This window comes from Diorhabda sublineata, chromosome X (genome assembly GCF_026230105.1).
Source record: "Diorhabda sublineata isolate icDioSubl1.1 chromosome X, icDioSubl1.1, whole genome shotgun sequence".
NCBI classification, from domain to species: Eukaryota; Metazoa; Arthropoda; class Insecta; order Coleoptera; family Chrysomelidae; genus Diorhabda; species Diorhabda sublineata.
Window position 1 is genome coordinate 23611929 of NC_079485.1, and position 20795 is coordinate 23632723.

Consider the following 20795-nt stretch of genomic DNA (forward strand, 5'->3'; position numbering starts at 1 on the left):
AATTATTCCAGATGGTGGACTGTCAATGTCAAGGTATATGGTGGAGATTGATGCGGATGTCTGAGGTTTTATCAGGTTTATCCTGGTTTAGTTTACTGAAAGCAGGCTCTTTTACATCAAGACAATGCTAAAAACATACTGCGAAAGTATACGTGGGATAAGATCGAGGAACTTGATGGTATTGAACTCTTATGATTGATATGTTGTTTGTAGTCTACGCTTTCTTTCATACCTTGTATCACCAATATCAACCTGTACGCAATCTTCGAAAATTCGATTGGGTATTACTTTTATGACGTCACTTTCCATCTCCCATTTTTTATTGCTTGTAGTGTGATGATGACTAGAGCTTTGCCACTGCGCGCAATACTAGATGTTATGATACAAAATACTTCATATTTTTCAGTTTCGTTTAACAAATTTTGAAATAAAATTATGAATAAAATTTGTTACTTAGAAAAAATAAACGTTTTGTTCCAATATTTTGTTATTTTCTTCTATCTCTACTTTAAAAATTGCTAAATTTTGAACATATGAGCACTAAAAAATTAAAAAAGAAGAGAAATCTATTGGTATCGTAATTCTGAACGAACAACTTGTAATGAATGTAATGAGATTTTGTCTGAATTTTTTAAAAATATTTAGGCACATTGGTACTTCTTCATGGTATTTCTGAATTTCACGTACAAATTTCATCATTTCCACCTGTTGAAAGTATGAAAATCCGTTATTGGTGACACACAGTATTTTATTTTATTCGCCGTTTCTAGGTTTCTGACTGTTTGAATATCGTATTTGAATAAGGTTGATAGGAGTAAATTTCCTGGTCTATATGCCACACGGGTGCAACCACATTTTTTGAATCGCCAGTTTGCAAACATATGTAGCTACAGAAAATTTGCTACAAAAACTTTCGATGTTACTGAAATTGGAAGCTTTTCTATTTCCAAATTTATCAAATCAGCTACTAGAATATTCAACAGACAAAAAGACAATTTCGAGGGAAAATTTCAGGTCAATATATTATATATTTGAATTTTCTTAACAGGTTCTAGAAATAATGTCCATCTTTTATAACAGTTAACTCCAACAGTTTTTGTTGTAAAAATGATTAAAATGGGATAGTGAGAAAAAAAAATTATTAGTTTAAAACACTGGTTTCCATTCAGTTTTTAATTATCGCTGTTTCTTAGTAAAAATACCAATCAAGCAAAAACAACAATGTGTAAATTGTTTTTTACAAATGAATTTTAGTAATCAATTAATCAACATGCATTTCGAATTATTTGGCTAAATTTTACATACATAGTATAGTACTATAGTAAATGAGATTTTTTCTACTCATTTGCATTCATAAAGTATGTAATTTCTGAATCGGTCAAAAAGCGTGAAAAAAAACCGTAGCGGTTCATTTTTTCACGCTTTTGCGTGAAACAAAATGCCGTAACGTGTAATTTCTTAACGCAATTATAAAATTGTTTTATCAGAATAGTGGACTATGAACTATGAACGCTTTCTTTCTCATGTCAATTCGTTTCTCCGATAAACTGTCACACTTTTATTTCTTGATATCCGTTCAAGAAAATTCGTTTTGAGTCTAATTAAAAGGAGTGTAGTATTAATATTAGTGATGGAGAGTGATAGTGAAGAAAGTTTAAACTGCACACCAGAAGATGTTGAATCGGCAACTGCAGCGACTATGAATCTTCTCCCCGAGAAATCCAAGGAACAATATTTAAAGGAATATAATTCGTTTATGGAGTGGCGTACTGAAAAAGGCATAACCAGCTTCACAGAAAAAGGATTACTAGCTTACTTTGAAACTGAATCCAAAATATGGAAATCTTTAACACTTTGATCGACTTATTCAAAACTGAATGGCACCTTAATGGTAAAAAACGACGTAGACATCGGTAAATACTCGAAACTTATTGCATATTTGAAAAATAAATCAGTTAGCTATAGATATACATATATAGATATTATTTGTAACATCTTTCAGGTTGCTTTAATATTCGGAATCGCAGGAGCTCTGAGGAAGGAGGAATTATATAGAATTAAGTGCAGCGATATTAATAATACCGGAAATGTTTTAATTATGACAGACAATTATGACCTGATACAAAAGCTCATGTTCAACGTCGATTTACTGTTATTGGTGAAATATCTGACAACAGATTAAACTTTGTAAACATTTATAAAATATATTAAAACCAACGATACAGAAATCTCGAAACTGATCATTTTTTTGCAGTATAGAAATGGAAAATGCAAAACCCAAGTTATAGTTATCAATATTTGAATTTACCTAATCCAAAAAACTACACTGAGCATACATTTCGACGCGCCGACAATACAAAAAAGTGGTCTCAGTATCGAATTTATAGTAACAAAACCGTATTATAGTAAATGGATTAGTGAATCGATAGATTTATTCCTATTTGAAAGAACTGAAATTATTTCTTCTCAATTTATTATATTATTCCTAAATAAACTCGATGATATGTAGAATCAATTTTACTTAGTAGTTTTGCAATTTACATCTCCGAACATATAGATATGCTAGTAAGAAACATTCATCAACTTACAAAGAACATATTTACTCTGAAAATAAAGCTTGTTTCCAAGTCAGTAGCACTTTCCTTATTTATCGCACAGAAGTTCAAGATGACGTTTAGGTGCAAAAGAAATATCTTCGTGCATTGAAGGTATGGAATCGGGCAGTGAAGTGTAAATAGCTTATATATCTAGAGTATCATAAAGAGAAAAATGGAAGAGAAACAGAGAACTCCAATATTAAAATGTTAATGAAACATTCCGCTTTCTATTTTGTTTAAGTTGTATCGACTGTAGAAAGTGAAGAATAAATAAAGTAGCAAATTTTCTCAGAATCAATTACTCATCATAATCTTTACGAAATAATTAACGTTATAGTAGGAGTTGCTTAAAACTCGACGAATAACTGGTAGATGTCAGGTATCGAATTTCCGAAGTAACTTACTTCGCAGATAGGGTTGAAACAACAAACACAAATGCAATTCAATCTGTAACACTATCATTCTGCCTTCCCGCTTCCTTATTCTATGGAACGCTTGAATATTACATCTCGAAACCGTACAATTGTCTCTCCAATTTTACACTCATACAACCAATTTAATAAAATTTGCGAAGACAAATTACTTTGAGTAGTACACCTCTATTCTATAAATCGTTTTTCTATCTTTTTTTATTAGCCAAACACCATTCATCTTATTTTTTTTATAGAAACTTTTATTATTGAAGTGAAAATAAATCCTCGCAACAAACCCGAGTACGATTTATGATTTGTTATAAAAAAAAACCACTGAATCCCAAATCTAATAAAAGCTTCTTTCCATTAACTATCTACGTTATGATCCCTCCCTTATTAAACCAATCCAGTCAAACGCAAAAAGAGAAAAATTTGTACCTATATGGAACGATTTGAAAAATAATGAAATTCAGCCGCATAGCTTCACTCAATTGAGAAAATTTCAGTCTGATACTTTCATACTTTTACTAGTTATTGATTAAAATAAAATATACCGGGTTCATTCAAATAGAACAAAAAATCAAATTCAAACTTTTTCCTACCGAGACAGTAGAGAATATACCATTTTTATTCCAGTTTGATTCAAATAGAACAAAAAATGAGATTCAAACTTTTTCCTACCGAGACAGTGGAGGATATATCATTTTTATTTGTTTTCCTTTGAATGCTTCCACTTTCCACACTAATTCTCAAACTTATGTGATATAAATTATATCTAGAAGATTTCTATAAATCTATTTCTCATATTCCTGTCAATGGAAATAATTATCAGATTTTTGGCAATTAAAAAATTATGCCCTGCATTTTATGGAATACAAACGAATTTATGTTTGAAAACGATATTATTTGTAATTATATAATATGTTACGGTAAAAATAATAAATCGTTGATTGTTTAATTTAAATCAGATTTTTTTTCATTTAAATCGGATTTTTTAACAAGTGCTCAAAGTTATAGTGATTCATTACTTTATATCTGTAGAAGTAATACAGATCTTGAAGAGCATCCTAAAATATAATTGGAGTAAATTTCATGCCAGAAGTTACGCTCTTGCCCCCCACAAAACTGAGGCAATCCTACTAAAGGGTAAACAAAAGAGGGAGCAAATAAGCTTCAGCGTGGACGCAGTCAATATAAAACCAGCGAAGAACCTGAGATACCTAAGTATAATCATTGACGAAAGTAGAAATTTTGGCAAACATGTAGAAACAGTAACAAAGAAAGCAATAGAAAGGGTGTCCAAACTTGCTCGGATTATGCCAAACGTAGGAGGTCCTAGGCAAAGCAAAAGAGCAGTGTTGTGTAGTGCTATGCAAAATATTGTCCTATATGGAGCCCCAATATGGCAAAAAGCGCTTATGAGAAAAAAGCACTATACTACGGTCTTAGCCCAGGAAAGAACATCCAAGTACAAATCGCTACAGAATAGCAACGAAGCTAGAGAAAGTTCCCTCACAACATGGCAAACTAGATGGGAAGGTGAGACAGTAAAGGCCCAATGGACCAAAAGATTAATACCAGACATCAAGTCGTGGGTTAAGTGCGAGCACCGTCAAGTAGACTACTACCTGACACAGGTCCTAACAGGACATGGCGTCTTTCGATGTTATGCCAAACGGTTCAGAAAAGACACCACGGATAGATGTATATACTGTGCCGCCGTAGACACTGCCGAACATACCATCTTCGTATGCTACAAGTGGAGAGAGGTCAGAGACAGGACTTGCAGACAGCTGGAATGCGAGCTCACTCCAGACAACATTGTAGAGAAGATACTTGACAGCTCAGAGAACTGGAAATCGGTGCAGAACATGGCTAAGAGTATTCTCAGCAACAAGGAAAAAGATGAAAGACAAAGATAGCAGAGAGAAAGGAACCCGAACTCCTAATCCCGAGAGGGGAAGGGAGACGTAGGGTAAAAGGAAACCACTGATAGCCCATCACTCATGAAGTATGTTCCAGGAACGATGCCATAAGTGGCAAAAGGGGCCGTAAACGACTAGAAGGACACTCCAACCGTCCGAGCCCCTCTGCAAAACAGGACTCCGCAGAGGTGGTGAATGTTTCCCAGCAAATTGCTGAGGAAGTGTGACAAGTCGTTATAAAATAAAAAGAAGTTACGCCTTTTCTAAGATATAACATCTGATTTAAATCAAAGAATCCTGCTTATTAGGCCAGTAGAATCGAGTGCAGGTTTTTTTTGAGTAGTTACTACATAACCTAACATAATTTAGCCTAACCTAACCTAACCCAATCTAACGTAACCTAACTTAACCACTGTTTGTTTTCGTAGTATTCATAAATGAAATGAAATTACGTGTTTATCACGTTCCAAGCAGTTCCTCAAACTGAACGAATTTTCTTAAATATTGGAACTTTTAGCACATTTCCCATTATGAGCTGGGGATTTTGAAAAATAACCGGTAAATTTGATAAATATGAAATAATTTATCATATTTATCAAATTTAGTGGGGATTATGTATAATTACCGGTAATTGTATATAATCACCGAATTTATTACTTTTAGCGTATTATATATATTTTGTAAACCTCTCGACTAAACGGCCCAGTCATAAAACGGTAGTGCCATCATAATTCCAAAGACGGTTAGGTCGATTACCAGCTCTATTGTTTTCCTCATGAATGCATCATTTTTTCAGCAAAACTTACCCTAACGGTTACGAAACTACTGATAACCGTGTATAGCAGTGTAGTTCGAGATACAACTGACACAGCTGTACATGATTCATTGTTGTTTAGTTACTTCTCGGAGGTCTAAAGATTAGTCTAGTCAGTAGGGAACAAATATCATATGTTAACATTTATTTCACAACGATGATTTTCTACTATGATATTTATGCTTTTATTTCCTGATTTTGCTTTTCTAGTTAATATCCCTTCCATCTATAATTTATCTTAATAGTGAAAACAGTCTTTTAATCAAACGCCTACCTGTCGGTTGCGTTTGGAACTTTCCTTTTTATCTGTAGCTTCAAAATATCTCTTAATCTGGTAATGAAACTTGTTACAATATATTTTCCTTTGAAATCAGATTTTCAACAAAAACGTGAATTTATGTTTCAATTCATTGAATTGTTGGCTATTAATACATTTTTTATCTTATATATTTGTCTGGTAGTTATTTTTGTTACTTTAACGTTACCATATTTGATTCATAATCAAAAATTCAACAACAACTCTGTAGTATACGGAGTGGGATAGTAAAAAGGTTGCAAGTCGTATAAAGAAATAGTTATTAATAGATTAAAAATACGACGTATGTCGCAATTGTTTTAGCACAAAATTTAGGAGTTTAAAAATAGGTGGTAATACTACCATATTAAAATAGCTTTTGAAACAAAATATTGTTCATTTCCTGATATTAGTTAGGCAGGTCACTTTTTATATTAGTTGCTATTTTGTGAGTTGGAAATAAGACAAAGAAATCATAATATGGTTGGACAGATCACTAAGCCTAAAATAGCATTTTTCCAAAGGAAAAATATTTCATGCATAAGCTTTTACTGTGCCATAGCCAAATGTTAAGAAGTAATACAATTCTTGAAACTCGCAAAAATCATGAATTTTTACCTCAAAAACAGCAGAAAGATTGATAAGAAGAGTAAAAGACACAGCTGCGGCTTCGGTATAAAAAGTTCCAAAGGATACTGTCGTCAACTAAGGCGGATACATTTTGCTAATGAGAGTGTCATTGTTAGAGACGATTGAAAATAGTTTACACATCCCAATTTGGAAATCAAAGAAACGATTATTTTAATACCCACAATATAGAAGGGTACAATAACAATGTAGAATATGAGCAAAAATCAACATTTGCTGATAAATTCCAGGTCTGGTGTGTGATTTTGACTAGAGATATATTCAGACATTATATGGGTTGAGTCTTGGGAAAGCTTTAGATTCTGAAAGGTATATCAACAACTGCTTTACTATAGTAATATAATTTTTTGGTCGGAATTGCAGGGGCAACTCAAACTGAGCTGAATGAAAATACCATACCAATTACTAAAACAAGATAATCCTCCTAATTCACCTCTGGGACTTCCAGTTTAGGATTTTTGGGTACTTTTATATCCCATGTATGGAGGATGGCAAGTTGAAACTTAGGAACAATTACGGCGTGGAATTTTTAGAACAATACACGATATAGATGAAGTGATGAAGTCGCACAAGACCTGTAAAGATATGATTCATGAAGTGCCTCATAATATTCTTAACCATTGTGTCGTTGAAAAATTTGGCTGGCAACTTTCTGCTGTTTTCGATATCCTGTTTTTATTATTATCGAAAAGAGCGGTATAATTTCGCCACATATTGTCTGCTCATTTCATCTTTAACAAAACTACAACGAGTTGACTGTAAATATTAGGTGTGAATACATTGTGTTTCATTTTAATCATGTCATCATCTTGGGAATTTTCACTACAAACCCGTAGTTTATTGTATCATTGACACCTAACTTCTTCTATCTCCATTCTATAAAATTTCTCCACAATGAGTGATTCAAATTGTTGATAGCTTCTATTTGCATACCCTTAAGATGTGTATGATAATTTTAAGAAAATAATTGTTTTGATAATTATTCTATCAATTTTTTGGATATAAATAGAAACCTAGTAAAATCAAAGACGAAAATGTAGATGATATCACAATATTCTTATTTTCAAAATTTTTACTGTCATTTGAAATAATTGATAACTAACCAATAATATTGTAGCACTGTTCTTTGAATACAGATTTCTGGTTTTACATTGGAATGTGAATTCGTTAACTTACGTTACATAAATGTTTTATTCGTAATCAGAATTCGATGATCCGTAAACGTTATTCAAATATTAATTTTATCCCCTAATTTGATTCGAAGTGTAAACATTGGAATAGTGTAGACTCTTCCATTGTATCGAGGTTGGCTATCTTTATTTCCAAGATAATATTGATCTTAAGCCTCTTCGTGTATTCCACAATAATAGCTTCAAGCTCAATAAGTTTGGTTAAAGATTTAGTTTGTTTGTAAAGAAGACAAGCTTCAGTTCATACGGCTAAGAGAAACCCTGGTCTAGTGTGGGGCACAGTTTACTCCAAGCTTTGTGTGATTATATTTACATTTAGAGAAAACATTTGAATTTTTAATAGTAATACTTAGGATATCCAGAGAAGAATTTTACTAAAAACAAATGCTTCGAAATAACAGATACAAATTTGTTGCAAAGTTCTTGTGAAGTTTTGTAACTGTTTTTATATTCTAGGAGGTTCCATAAATATTATTTTTTTCTCTCTCTAACGCAAAAGCGTCTTTTTATGCTGCTTTTGTCATAAAAATAAATGTCTACTGAAACAAATTGAAAACAACTTTTTATTTTTATAATCATCAAAGGCCAACCTTCTTAAGGTTGATTCATTTCATAGAAAAAGTTTTTGGAAAAACTGAATTATTAAATTTTACAGATCTGGCATTTTCCGATTATTCCGCTTTCTGCGGAACATAAAATAAAGACTGTGAAAACTTCACTTCAAATGGATGGTTCTTCTTTCTCTGTCTAGTCTAGAAAGTCTATGCGCTTCTTAGAAAAACATTAATGTCCTTTAAAAAAACACTCTGGTGCTTCCAATAAAAGCAGCTATGGAGTTTACGAGGATGTATTGATATCTAGTTAGCCTAGAATAGTTCCAGGCATAAACAAAATATTGCGTTACCATAGCAACGAACAATAACTTATTGGAAAAGTCAGTGTAAAGTTTGACGTCAAAAAAGTAAACCAGAGTTACGCAATAAATTAAAAGAAACAAGATGTCCACTGAAATTGTGAAAATCCAAAAATTGGAGTATCGAGCCATCATCAAGTACATGTATTTAAAAAGGTTAAGAGGTAAGCAGATTTACGAAGATATGCTTAATACCCTTGGTGATCGATGTCCTTCCTATGCGACCTTGAAAAATTGGACTCCAAGCTTCAAAAGAGGTAAATTTTCCATTGAAGATGATGACCGATCGGAAAGGCTAGTTTCTGTGTCAGTCCACGAAAGTATCGATGCAGTTCTTGACATGGTTTTATCAGACCGTAGAATTGGCCTGAAACGGATATCTGAAGCACTGAATATCTCATACGAACGCGTTCATCATATAGTTCACGTCAATTTGTACATGAGAAAAATTGCTGCAAAATGGATCCCCAAATGTTTGAATGTTGACCAAAAGCGTGCAAGGGTAGAAGCATCGCGTTCCATCTGTACTCGATTTGAAAACGATGTAGACTTCTTAAACCGAATTGCTACTGTGGATGAGACTTGGGTACATTTCGCGACACTCTGGGTCTCCAAGACCTAAGAAGTTTCGTGGCCTAAAAATCTGCTGGAAAAGTTCCTACTTCAGTTTTTAAAGATTACCATGGAGTAATCATGATTGATTTTTTGGATAAGGGTAGAACAATAGATGTAGACTTCTTAAGCCGAATTGTTACTATGGATGAGATTTGGGTACATTTCTACGATCCAGAAACAAAGCAACAATCGATGGAATGGGGTCACTCTGGTTCTCCAATACCTAAGAAATTTCGTGTCAAAAAATCTGCTGGAAAAGTTCTTGCTTCAGTTTTTTGGGATTGTCATGGAGTAATCATGATTGATTTGTTTATAAGGGTAGAACAATAACTGGAGATTACTATTCGACATTACTGACCACTCTACGGGAAAAAATTAAAGAGAAAAGACGCGGAAAGCTATCCAAAGGTGTTTTGTTTTTGCAGATTCACCAGATTTGGCTCTGTCCGACTATCATCTCTTTTCTCATCTAAAAAAAAGTATAAACGGTCCTGAATTTTCTTCCAACGAGGAGGTAATAAAAAATGTGGAGGTCTGGTTTGCAGAGCAAGAAGAAACTTTTTTTTTAAAGATCTAGAGACGTTGCAGGTTCACTGTAATAAATGTATCCAATTAAGAGGAGAATATGTTGAGTAATAAAATATGTTGATATTCAAATTTTGTTTGGTTCTATGGTAGGCTAAGAATTTGTCAATATATCCTTGTATGATATTCTGAATAAAAAAAAAGAGAAAACGTATTAAGAAACTTGCTTCCCTCAATATAAAACTATGGATATCAACAGTGCCATAATATTAATAAGATATATTTTTGGAGTTATTATATATAAAGTCTCTCAAACCAAATTTTATTGTAGATCGGTATCCCAGAAGACATAAAGTCATAACATATGAATGTAGAAAAATTTTGAATTATAATCGAGTGAGGGTTACATAGCGCTTGATGAATGTTGCTCATAGAGCTAAAAAATCTTTGATAGGAAAAGTATTTTTTGCTTTTTTGCTATAATAAAGAGACAATATCGAGAATATTTCATTATAGTAAAATATTATTATGAAGTATAATAAAAAAATTCTAAAATTGTCTTACCAAGCTTTCCCGCGTGGTCTTCATTCATTATACATATATTACAATACAATTATTCTAAATCACTAGCATCACATTCATCTTCCTCAGAATCACTGTCGTTTAAATCCATTACAAGTCTATTTCTCCAATTTGGGGTGCTAGTGTTTGAACATTCTTTCATTATGAGTCCCACAACGGAGAAGCCATTTTTGGCTGAAACGTTATCAGTTCCTGCCTGTCTTTTAAAAGTTCTAAAGCAGTGTGACCATTCTTCTTGGCCACTTCATACACAGTATATTCTTTGGCAATAAAAACCTCTTCTTTGTATAATGTTCTTCGAGATATGAATCTTATTCAAGCAGAAACTCCTGTACATCTGCTTTGGAAGAATATTTAGTTAGAAATTCAGGAATTTGTATTGAATGATACGAAGCGTTATATAACACAATTGAACTGTTTGCATATAGTGCTGGTTCCGGGTTTCATTCGAACCAATACTCAAAATGGTTCCCCCCAATATGTTTCGAACTTAATAATGAATGATTCACCCAACATTGTTCCTCACTACAATGTTTCGTCTATTTTCCTCTTCATTGAGGTGCTTTCATTCCACATTTCCAATTATTATCATTTGTCCAAGCTCTACGAACAGTATCCTGGCTGTCAAATCATGTTTTATCCAAGTAATAGACTTGTCTTCCTGCATTACGATACTTCCGAATTTTTGTTAAATATTCGTTTTTCCACTTTATCAAACTACTACTTCACATAACTGTTTACCTTTTATATACTGTTTTATATCTAAAACTTGAAAATCGTACCTAATTAACTAAAGGACATGTCTCCTTTTCAGTTCTGCACGAGTTACATACGCCGCTTATCAAGGAAACTTAAAAGCGCAGCAGAAACATTATACTTTCTGAGAAATTGTTACTTAACAACATATGTAGATAAATCTTACTTTCTTGTAATATCATTTAATATAATTCATTCTCTGTTCAGATCTCTAACAATAAACTTGTAATTGCTAGAATAAATATATTTTTTAAAAACGAATTTTTAGTTAAGAAAACCAAAATTCACGAATATTTTTTGCGAATAAACCGTAGATTGCTCGCAAAATGAAGTTAACCTATGAAGTTTGATTTTTTTAAAATTCCTTCTAAGTCTTCTTGTCACACTTTGCTTTTTAATTTTGTAAAGTGTAGTCTGAGAAGTATTTGTCAAAAACATTGTTTCCTGGATAGAATCTCTTCTGAAATCCCTTAACAAAAAAGTTGTTGAAAATAGTTGAAATCACTTCTTGAGCCTCTGTTGATAGATTTGGCCGTCTTGTTTCAACTGTGGCTTCTTTGATATTGAAGCCACATTTGCCACATACCTTATTGTTCTCAGAACTTATATTCAAGAATATAAGAATATAAGACAATAGAAAATGTTGATGAAATGACATCAAGGTTAATAAAATGATTTTAGGATGAGCAGTAAGTTTTTAACTCAAAAATATTATTGACTCCATCACAATAGTTTTTCCTCACATAGACTGTATGAACTTTTTGTGTCATAGTGTAATTTGTTATATGAATTTCCTAGATCAGCAACTTTTCAAAAAACATTTCCTGAATTCTAGGAATTTTGTTTATATATTTATTTCAAATAATTTTTTATGAAGAGAAATGGCGTAACATAAATCAGTTTTATATTGGCTGCAAATATATTCCGTATTAAACCGTTTTCTCTTGTCTTGGTATGTTGCACAAATGGCAGTATATTAGGCAGTCGGAGGCAACTCAACGATCAACTATTTGCATTGGTGAAACATTCTCAAGAGACGCGTCAAATATCGCAACAAGAAGAATCTAATATTCTTTACCTCGAATGCCCTGAATACCACACTAGTTTATACATGTTTCCTTTCTCTATTTTTATCCATTCTTACATAACATGTAAATTTAAGGTTGCATGTTACCAGAAAGTCATGACATGAATGTTCACTGCTTGAAAGAAAAAAAAAGAAAGAAACGCTCCAGTGGAAATTGTTAGTTATTGTATCTCAAATTATTTGTCAATAATAATGAATACAACTACCTCCGATTTTTAACAAAGTAACACATACACTACTCGCATTGAATAATAATGGAAACTCTCATAGGGTTTGCGTATAATTAGATTAAATATCGTGAAGCACTCGCCTTTGATATTTATTATTGGTACAGGAGGAAAAGACAAAAAACTCAGGACATTAAAAGTTCATCAGGATCTTTGTAATTTTCTGAATTGTAATTTGGGGCATTTACAGAAGATTTCCTGATTATTCAGATTTTCTCCAAAGCTTTCCTTTCATCAGTTGCCATCTTTGTGGACCTACAAATATTCCCTGTTCAATTTTTGCCTCTTAGAATTTTAAAATTTCTCTTTTAGATATATGAATCCAGTGCCATATTTAGGTATGGATATTACAAGCTTTTTAATCGGTTCGAAGTATTGCACAATTGTGGTAAAACCGTGTCAACGGGGTTCACTGAAGGATCATTTTAACATTTGTAGCTGTAGTGTAATCAAACTTACTATAGGTCTCTTGATCGAAGACAAATTTGTATACTTGATAGTGTACTTGGAGTGAATTGCTATGCTATTTGTTTGATCCAAATAAACCATCAAAGAGCATGAAAGATAAGTTTTCCCTATTAATCGACTGAAAAATATCTGAGTATTACTCCCAGTTACTCCTATTTATTATCATTATCATCTTTAATTTTTTCCGTGAATACGAAACCTTGCATCACAATCTGTTTATTGCTTAATTTTTTGAAAAAAAAATTTCGTTCCTTTCCATTTTCACATTGCATTAAATATTCTGTAATTTTCAATGAAAATTATTCTACACTCTTGTTATTTGGATTACCCTGTATAAAATAGAACATTGAAATACCATACGCACAATGTTTTGGACTAAAGTTCAAATTGATAACCAATGAATATATTTTTGGAATTATATCAATGGTATTTTTGAATATTAATCATTCTCTTATCCATAATTCAAATATTCTGAAATAATCCCGCTTAATTACATAATATTTATTCCATAAAGCGCCCCCGTTTTCATAATTAGAGCTTTTGACTAATTGGATATTCTACCAATGTATCCGATGTATAAGAATAACAAATTTGTCATAATGAACAAACAGACAAGAGATAAAATAAAGTATACTGAGACACTCATCTTATTTTCTCTTGAATAAATGTTTGTTTGTTTAGAAGTGAGATTTCATTTTTCCTTGTTGATTCAAAAAGCGAAGAATACTCACAAAACAATTCTAATACTTATTATTTTGAGAAGTAATGTACTTTGAGAGACGGTTTATTTAAGTATATCAGTTGCATACTCATGTTGGAGCTCCATTCTCAAGTTCTTTGCAGAAAGAAATAACTTAAAACGCTACAAATTGATACGATTTGAAAAGTTGACGTTTTTTGATGGCATATATGTAGGAGAATGATACCAGCTTAAAATCAATTAGTAGATGAATCTTTCAAATATATTGCTGTCGAATGAGTTTGTACTCATATTATAAGATATGCTACAAAAAGGGAAAATGAAATACAATAATTCTTTATATATACGATTGTGATTATTAAGTGAGTGAGTTATTAAGCTACAGAGTTGAAATTTACAATTAACAATTTTTCTAGATAGTATTCGTCACACTCTACATACTTTTGCCACCTCTCCGGAAGCTTTTTTCGTAATAATCTCTCGGCTTGCCACGTAACCATTCGCGCACTAAAGATTCTATCTCCGCACTTCTTTCGAACCGTAGCCCGCCTAGCACTACATATTTGAAGGAGCAAATGAATAATAATCGCATGGTGACGAATCGGGACTATAAGAAGTGTATTCCAGTGTTTCTCAACCCAAGTCATTCAACGTTTCCATCGTAAGCCGAGCTGTATGCAATTTGCGTTGTCTTTCAGCAATATCACACTACGGACTGGAATATCGCATTGTTTTGATAAGTAGACAGATTTCACCGTGTTCTTTAGGATATTACTATGGAACTGCTTGTTCACAATTCGTTGTTCAGTGGTGAAATCAACCGCATTTACTCCTCTCATGTCCTAGAACACGGTACTCAACACCTTCCTCACTGACAGTGTAACCTTCGCTTTACCTGACGAGCCTTCATCTTTCTTCCTCCACTCCAAATATGCGTTTACAATTCAGAATATTGTGGTGTATCCAACTCTCGTCTTTGATGAAAATTCGTTATAGTAATTTTTTCTTTTCTCTTCATACCGCTGCAGGAGACGCGTACAAGGTTCCCAACGTATTAATTACTGCTTAAAATTTTGAGGTCTTGGCACCCATTTGGCTGAAATTTTTTGGTAACCGAGCCATTAGTGCATTACTTGATCGGTACTACCTACGCAGATGCCCCAAATGAGTTTAAAGTGCTAACGTTCTCATCGGCAACACTTGTTCTGGGGCGCAGGGCATGTGGAAAGTTTACTACCAATTCTTGATCTTCATGGATAGAGAAACACCATTTATACAAATGAATTTTTGGAGAGACACGCATCCCTTAATTGCAATCTATTGAACCAAAAACGAATAATGATGCATTGCACGACAGACGCTGGTACATCCTTCTCACTCATTTCTCTAAGTACAGTAAAAAGGGAGGTTTCGCGGTCAAAGACCAGTCCAACATCCACTGCAGCGACTATTACGACACTAAATTTTTCACACATTTATTAAGCTCAAGGGTATTTTCTACAAATAAATTCAGATTTGGACTTCATCCAGATAGTAGACGAATGAGAGTATGTGAAATAGCTCAGGAGATGCACAGTTATGGAGGTGCCAGAGTGATGGAATTAGCACAGATGGAAGAAATCAGATTTTCTAAGACCAGCTTATTATTCTTATACTTGGGCCTGTTGTAATATGCCATATGCTGTTGGAAAATAATTAAAAAGCTAATTAAAGAAACGAATGTATTTGTTTGGGACATCATACGAAAGAAGGTTATGCATTAAAATATTTTCAATTATATCAATATTTAGAGCTGCTATTAACTTAAATCATACTGATACTGATATTCCTTATATAGATTTTTTATTATTTTTGATTTTGTAATGTTATTTTCTATTATTTAAACATTTTTAATCTCGAAACAGGCGCGATGAATTTACACACAGTGTATCTTACTCTCGTAATTCTAGTGTCTAATAATTAGACACTAAACTATTCATTAACACTTAAAATATTATTTATCTAAATAACTCAACTTGTTACTATTCCGATGTATTCACGATGACAAATTGTTAACTAAATCTCCAAAGCAACAAAAATGGAAATGTACACAAAGCAAATCACAGGCCAGTTCTCACATATATATTTATGAATCTTGGATTTTGACAGAGAAGGGAACCAAGAGCAATATGGGACAACATGCCAGGCAAAATCGTTGAAAAAAGGAAAGTCTGGTAATATTCATTCTCGGAAATAAGGGCATTAATAAACTAAACTACTTAGATAAAAGACATCAACACTGTTGGGGACTGGCACCACCTTTTGATATGGATCATTTTCGAATATTTAGGTTTACCATAGGAGCTAGATATCGTGTTGAAACCGTAGACTCCTTACCATACGGTGGACGAACATATGCATTATAAGAATTAGCTTCTAGAAGCTCAACTTCTCCTACAAGTGGTTCATATTTGCTTTGTCCCACTTGTTCTTTCAAAAACACTGGGCCAGAAGTAGACAGACAAGAAACAACTGATTTGCTGATCTTCGAGGGTGATTGAACATATGTTTATGTGGCGTGCAGTTTATTACACCGGGATGTCTACAATGAATATCCTTGGCTACACCGTGGACACAAAAAAAAATATAAAACCAAATGCTTCTCGGTTAAAGCCACTTCAACAAGTAGCTCCCCCTACTGGTACCGACTCTCTTATATGTGTTCTCGGAATGTTTGCACCTGTTTGCAACCTCGGGGGTAAAGGCTTCACAAAAATGAACTTCAGACATAAGAGATATACCTGACAGTTACAGTTTAAATTATTGATTGATTCCATTGCTAAATCAAAATGTTGAGATCTCCATGACTAACAATAACTTCCGTGTTTCCATGTTCCCAAATGATGAAAATTAAGATAAGATATCCTCGTAAACAATTATGTGTAGATGTGAATGTTGAATATTCTGTCATTTGTAGTGATACAAAATAAAAATATTTGAAAATCCAATAGTCTAATAATATATTTTGTATGAAGCAGACCAGTAGTTTATTATAAAGTAAATAAGGGCTCTCTCAACTATAGAGCTCAGCTTTTATTTTGAGCGGGGAAAAAAAATCACCTCGGATTATAGTTAAGGAGTGCGCCATTTGGAGATATTTGAATTCTCGTGTTGCTACGACTATGATTTCGTATACAGAACACGTCCGCGGTTCGCTTTCACCAGATTATACCCGCGAATATCTTTACTTCACTTCTCTTATCTAGTTGGCAAGTCTATGCAGTTATCTTTCGTTTTGTTACAGGTCAAATACCCGATTCCGAGCCGGAGTTCTTAGCTCCCCTGGAGAATCACACAGTCACCCAGGGACGAGATGTCTATTTCACATGCGTTGTTAATCACTTAGGCGCTTACAAGGTAAATCCTTCACAATAAATCTTGTTCCTTGCCTAGAAATAACTACAATTTATATGCTCTGTCATTGATAAATATTGTTAGACCAGACGCTCTCTACTACCGCAACATTAATTAATGATTCAGTTTCTGCTTTTTTCGGATTACCTTCGGTTTCTTGCTTGTTGTTTCGAATTAACTGCTATCTCAATTAAGAACCAAGCTTCCTAGATAAACGGAAGTTTAGGCCACGAAAACAGATAATCTTTAGGAATCCTCACTCAATTATATCAAAAATTTATAATCTATGAAATAAACGTAACAAATTTTTGTCATTATGAAAATGCTTTCGATCCATGAAATGGAATGAAATTATTACGGTTACTTTATAAAAAAAATAACTGGCACCGAAGTATAATGAGATTATCACGAGTACTTTTCTTTCTAGAGAAATATCAATGCCAGAATTTAAATAGAGGTTTGCATGTTTTTATGTATTTACCACAGGATATTCAAAAACAATTCAATTATTGGCATAAATATTTATATGATGAATAATTGTCTTATACTCTCTATGATCTATTTGTTGTAACGATTAATAATGTTACCTTTTAACTATCCCTAAAATCCACATGCGTACCAAGTCTCTTTATCATCATTTGATCAGAATATTGTACAGATACTTGGAATTTATGTACAGAGTGAGTACAGCTTAATTGGAATAAATTCAAGATTCAATTAGCTTAAAAGGATGTATAGATAATAAAAATCCCAATCACGTGAATGCTCAGAATGATGTTCACGTATTATTTGATAATAGTTTATAGTTAGGTTAGTGAGCAGTCAGGAACCGCTGCGCACATAGGCCTCGTTATAGGTTCGTCGAACCTCACTTAAGACTACTAAAAGCCGATGTTCTTTGAAAAGATAATTAGGTACCTAGGCCTGAACCTTCTAACCACAATAAGCAAACTGTTTCTGTGCTCTTCTATGTATGCAAAGTTTGTCTTGAAGCAAACTACTCATAGATGTAATAGCTACACTTTCGATGATAAGAATGCATTTTGTGATTATTTCGAATTAATGTCAGAGAAAATTGGTCCTATAACTTTATTTCTCGCAAGTATTACCTTACCTCATTTCGTGTGGTTTCTAATTAATGCAATATTGATCGTTGAGTCCTTATCATTTAACATAAACGTAGATTCACAAAAATACAGAATGTTCTCTACTCGAATGTTGTTTTGGTTCAGAGATAGTTACTGTGCTACTATCGATAGGATTATTTAAAGATGCTATTGATATAGGAATTGGAGCCAGACGTCAGGATGTATGGTCAAACAGAAAGTATTGCATGATATCCAGAGTGATTTGTTCGAGGATGGAAAACTGTTATGAATAAAACGAAGAAGAAGAGACGATCTGTCCCTTTCCTTTTCAGATAAACGACGTCAAATGATGGAAGACGATATGGTAGATCGTCTCGAAGAAATAGTAGAATTAGAAATAGAAAAAACTTCATTCTGGGTTGGAAATCCTCACAACAAAACTTTAAGAGAGAGAAAGATGGAAAGGTGGTTGAATAGTTGGCTAATTTTTCCAAATTGGAGAGCATGAAGGATAAAATAATGGCCTTCGTACGAGAGAACCAAAATCAATTTAGGTCGAGGTTGCTCGTACCAACCTAACCTTACCTAGATATCTGCTTTGTAGATTATAAAAATTTGAAAAAATATTTTCTCATGTTTATTCTTCAACCAGTATTATGTTTTCAATTACCATAGACAAAATGAATTCTATTCAGACGTTTCTTGAACTAGATAAAATACTCTCGTTAGTTTACTATTACTTTCTTACAGTTGGCGCACCAACTTGGATTGGATTGGAACTGAAATCGTTTTAATTAGAAGATAAAATATTCTAGCAATCAACTAGGATATTTTCGCAATGAAATTCTTCTCTCAATTTATTCCGTTTTTATAAATATTAAATTTTTTAAGTTGCTGTTGAAATTTTACGTTTCTTTTATCTACTTTTAAAAAACGTATTTCACATATCAATAACATAAGAAAAAAGTGGAATTTTTCATACATTTCGTAATTTCGTACTTGAGGAAAATTGTATCTATATTGAATTTTTTCTATTTTCTTTTCTACATTTGCTATAGTTAATATATTAATAACAATCAATTTATCGATATATACCGTTAGTTTCTTGAAGTATGCTTTAACATAACACATGTTAATAGTTGAAAAAACAAATTTTGTAGATCCAAGTAATATATTCCCTTCTTGTAATAAACTTTTTTTATTACCAAATATTTCCCCTTGAGGGTCAAATAACAGATTCTTAATCAGCACAAAAACATCTCGACCGCCCTCGACCGCCCTGCGGTTCGCAGGTACACCCCATCTCGACCAGACTATTTCTGTGAAATATGTAGTGGTTCTCGCATACTGTTTCTCAACGACGCGGACAGCAAAAAATATGAGTTTGTTGAGGCCAGATTCAAACTGAACATTGTGAGTTATCGGGACATTTTAGATTGAATAGTTGAATGAATCTGCTGAACGAGCGATTTGCATTTAATCTTAGTCTCTATGACCCTTTTCTTAGAGAATATCACACTTTTCTTATTAGTAGTTATCGAATAAAATCTTTGACCTACAAGGTACAGCATAAAAGCTAGGAGAGGTATCATTGCCCTAATATTAGAAAATATTGTATGTACAGAACTTTTGATAAATAATTTCTTTTGTACAACTTACGTTAGTTAGTTACGTTAGTTAGTGTGTAGAGAAATAATTCTAAACACTTTAGGAATTCAGCTGAGACTCAAAAAATTTTATTCTCTTTTTATTTTATCAGTTATCAACCAATTTTGCCAATTACCAATGTCGCATAATAATTTGTGATACTTCTGAATTTACTGCCTATCCTAATTTTTTCATTTGAAGAAATTCTATTTTCCTCTGTGAACGAATTGGTGTGTATATGTGGATAACAATAATTGATCTCATTTCACTGGTAAGAGGCTAGTATTTATGACGTTCTTCAACAGCAGATAATTTGAGTCCGTTCTCGTGCTATTTTATAAATATAATTCAACAACCATCTATTTTCATCTATGATACGTAGAGTTTTCTGAAAGTCTTTCATATATTTTTGTTTATTCTAGTTAAAGAACTGAACATACGAGATATATCGGAAATTTATATTTTTCTTACGTTCATTCGAAAAATAAGACTTCATCAATTTATATTCAGGGGCAAAACTAGTTCTCCATTGCTTTAATGCAATAACAATTCCATTGTACTCATCTGTCATTCCCATATGGCTTCTTTTTAATCATAATAAATATAAACATTCAAATCTTTTCCCATTATTCTTGGTATCTGATCAGTTGTATTTTTTAATTAGCAAAACTTCACTCTAAAGCTTTGCACCAAGGCCGTTTAAAAATTCGTGATAATATAGATGTCGACGTCAGAAAGATTCTTTTATTTTGAAAAGTTTTTCCCAATTTTGAAAATAACAGACTTCGAGTTAACGTCAACTCATTCAATCGACATTCTTAAGTAAGCATAATTTAATGGTTATATATTTGTATTGCCTTGTAAATTGAACAATGAATCTCCAAAATGACTTCAATTGAATTAAAAATATCC

The 20795-nt window shown here is 32.8% G+C and overlaps 1 protein-coding gene across 1 annotated transcript in view; it reads left to right on the forward strand.

The window, feature by feature from the left end:
- Positions 1-20795, forward strand: part of LOC130450939 (lachesin-like) — a 214605-nt gene that overhangs the window by 140435 nt on the left and 53375 nt on the right. The window contains exon 4 of the mRNA XM_056789689.1: positions 17039-17151. Coding sequence (XP_056645667.1) covers positions 17039-17151 — 113 coding nt within the window. The remainder of the gene's footprint in view (positions 1-17038; positions 17152-20795) is intronic.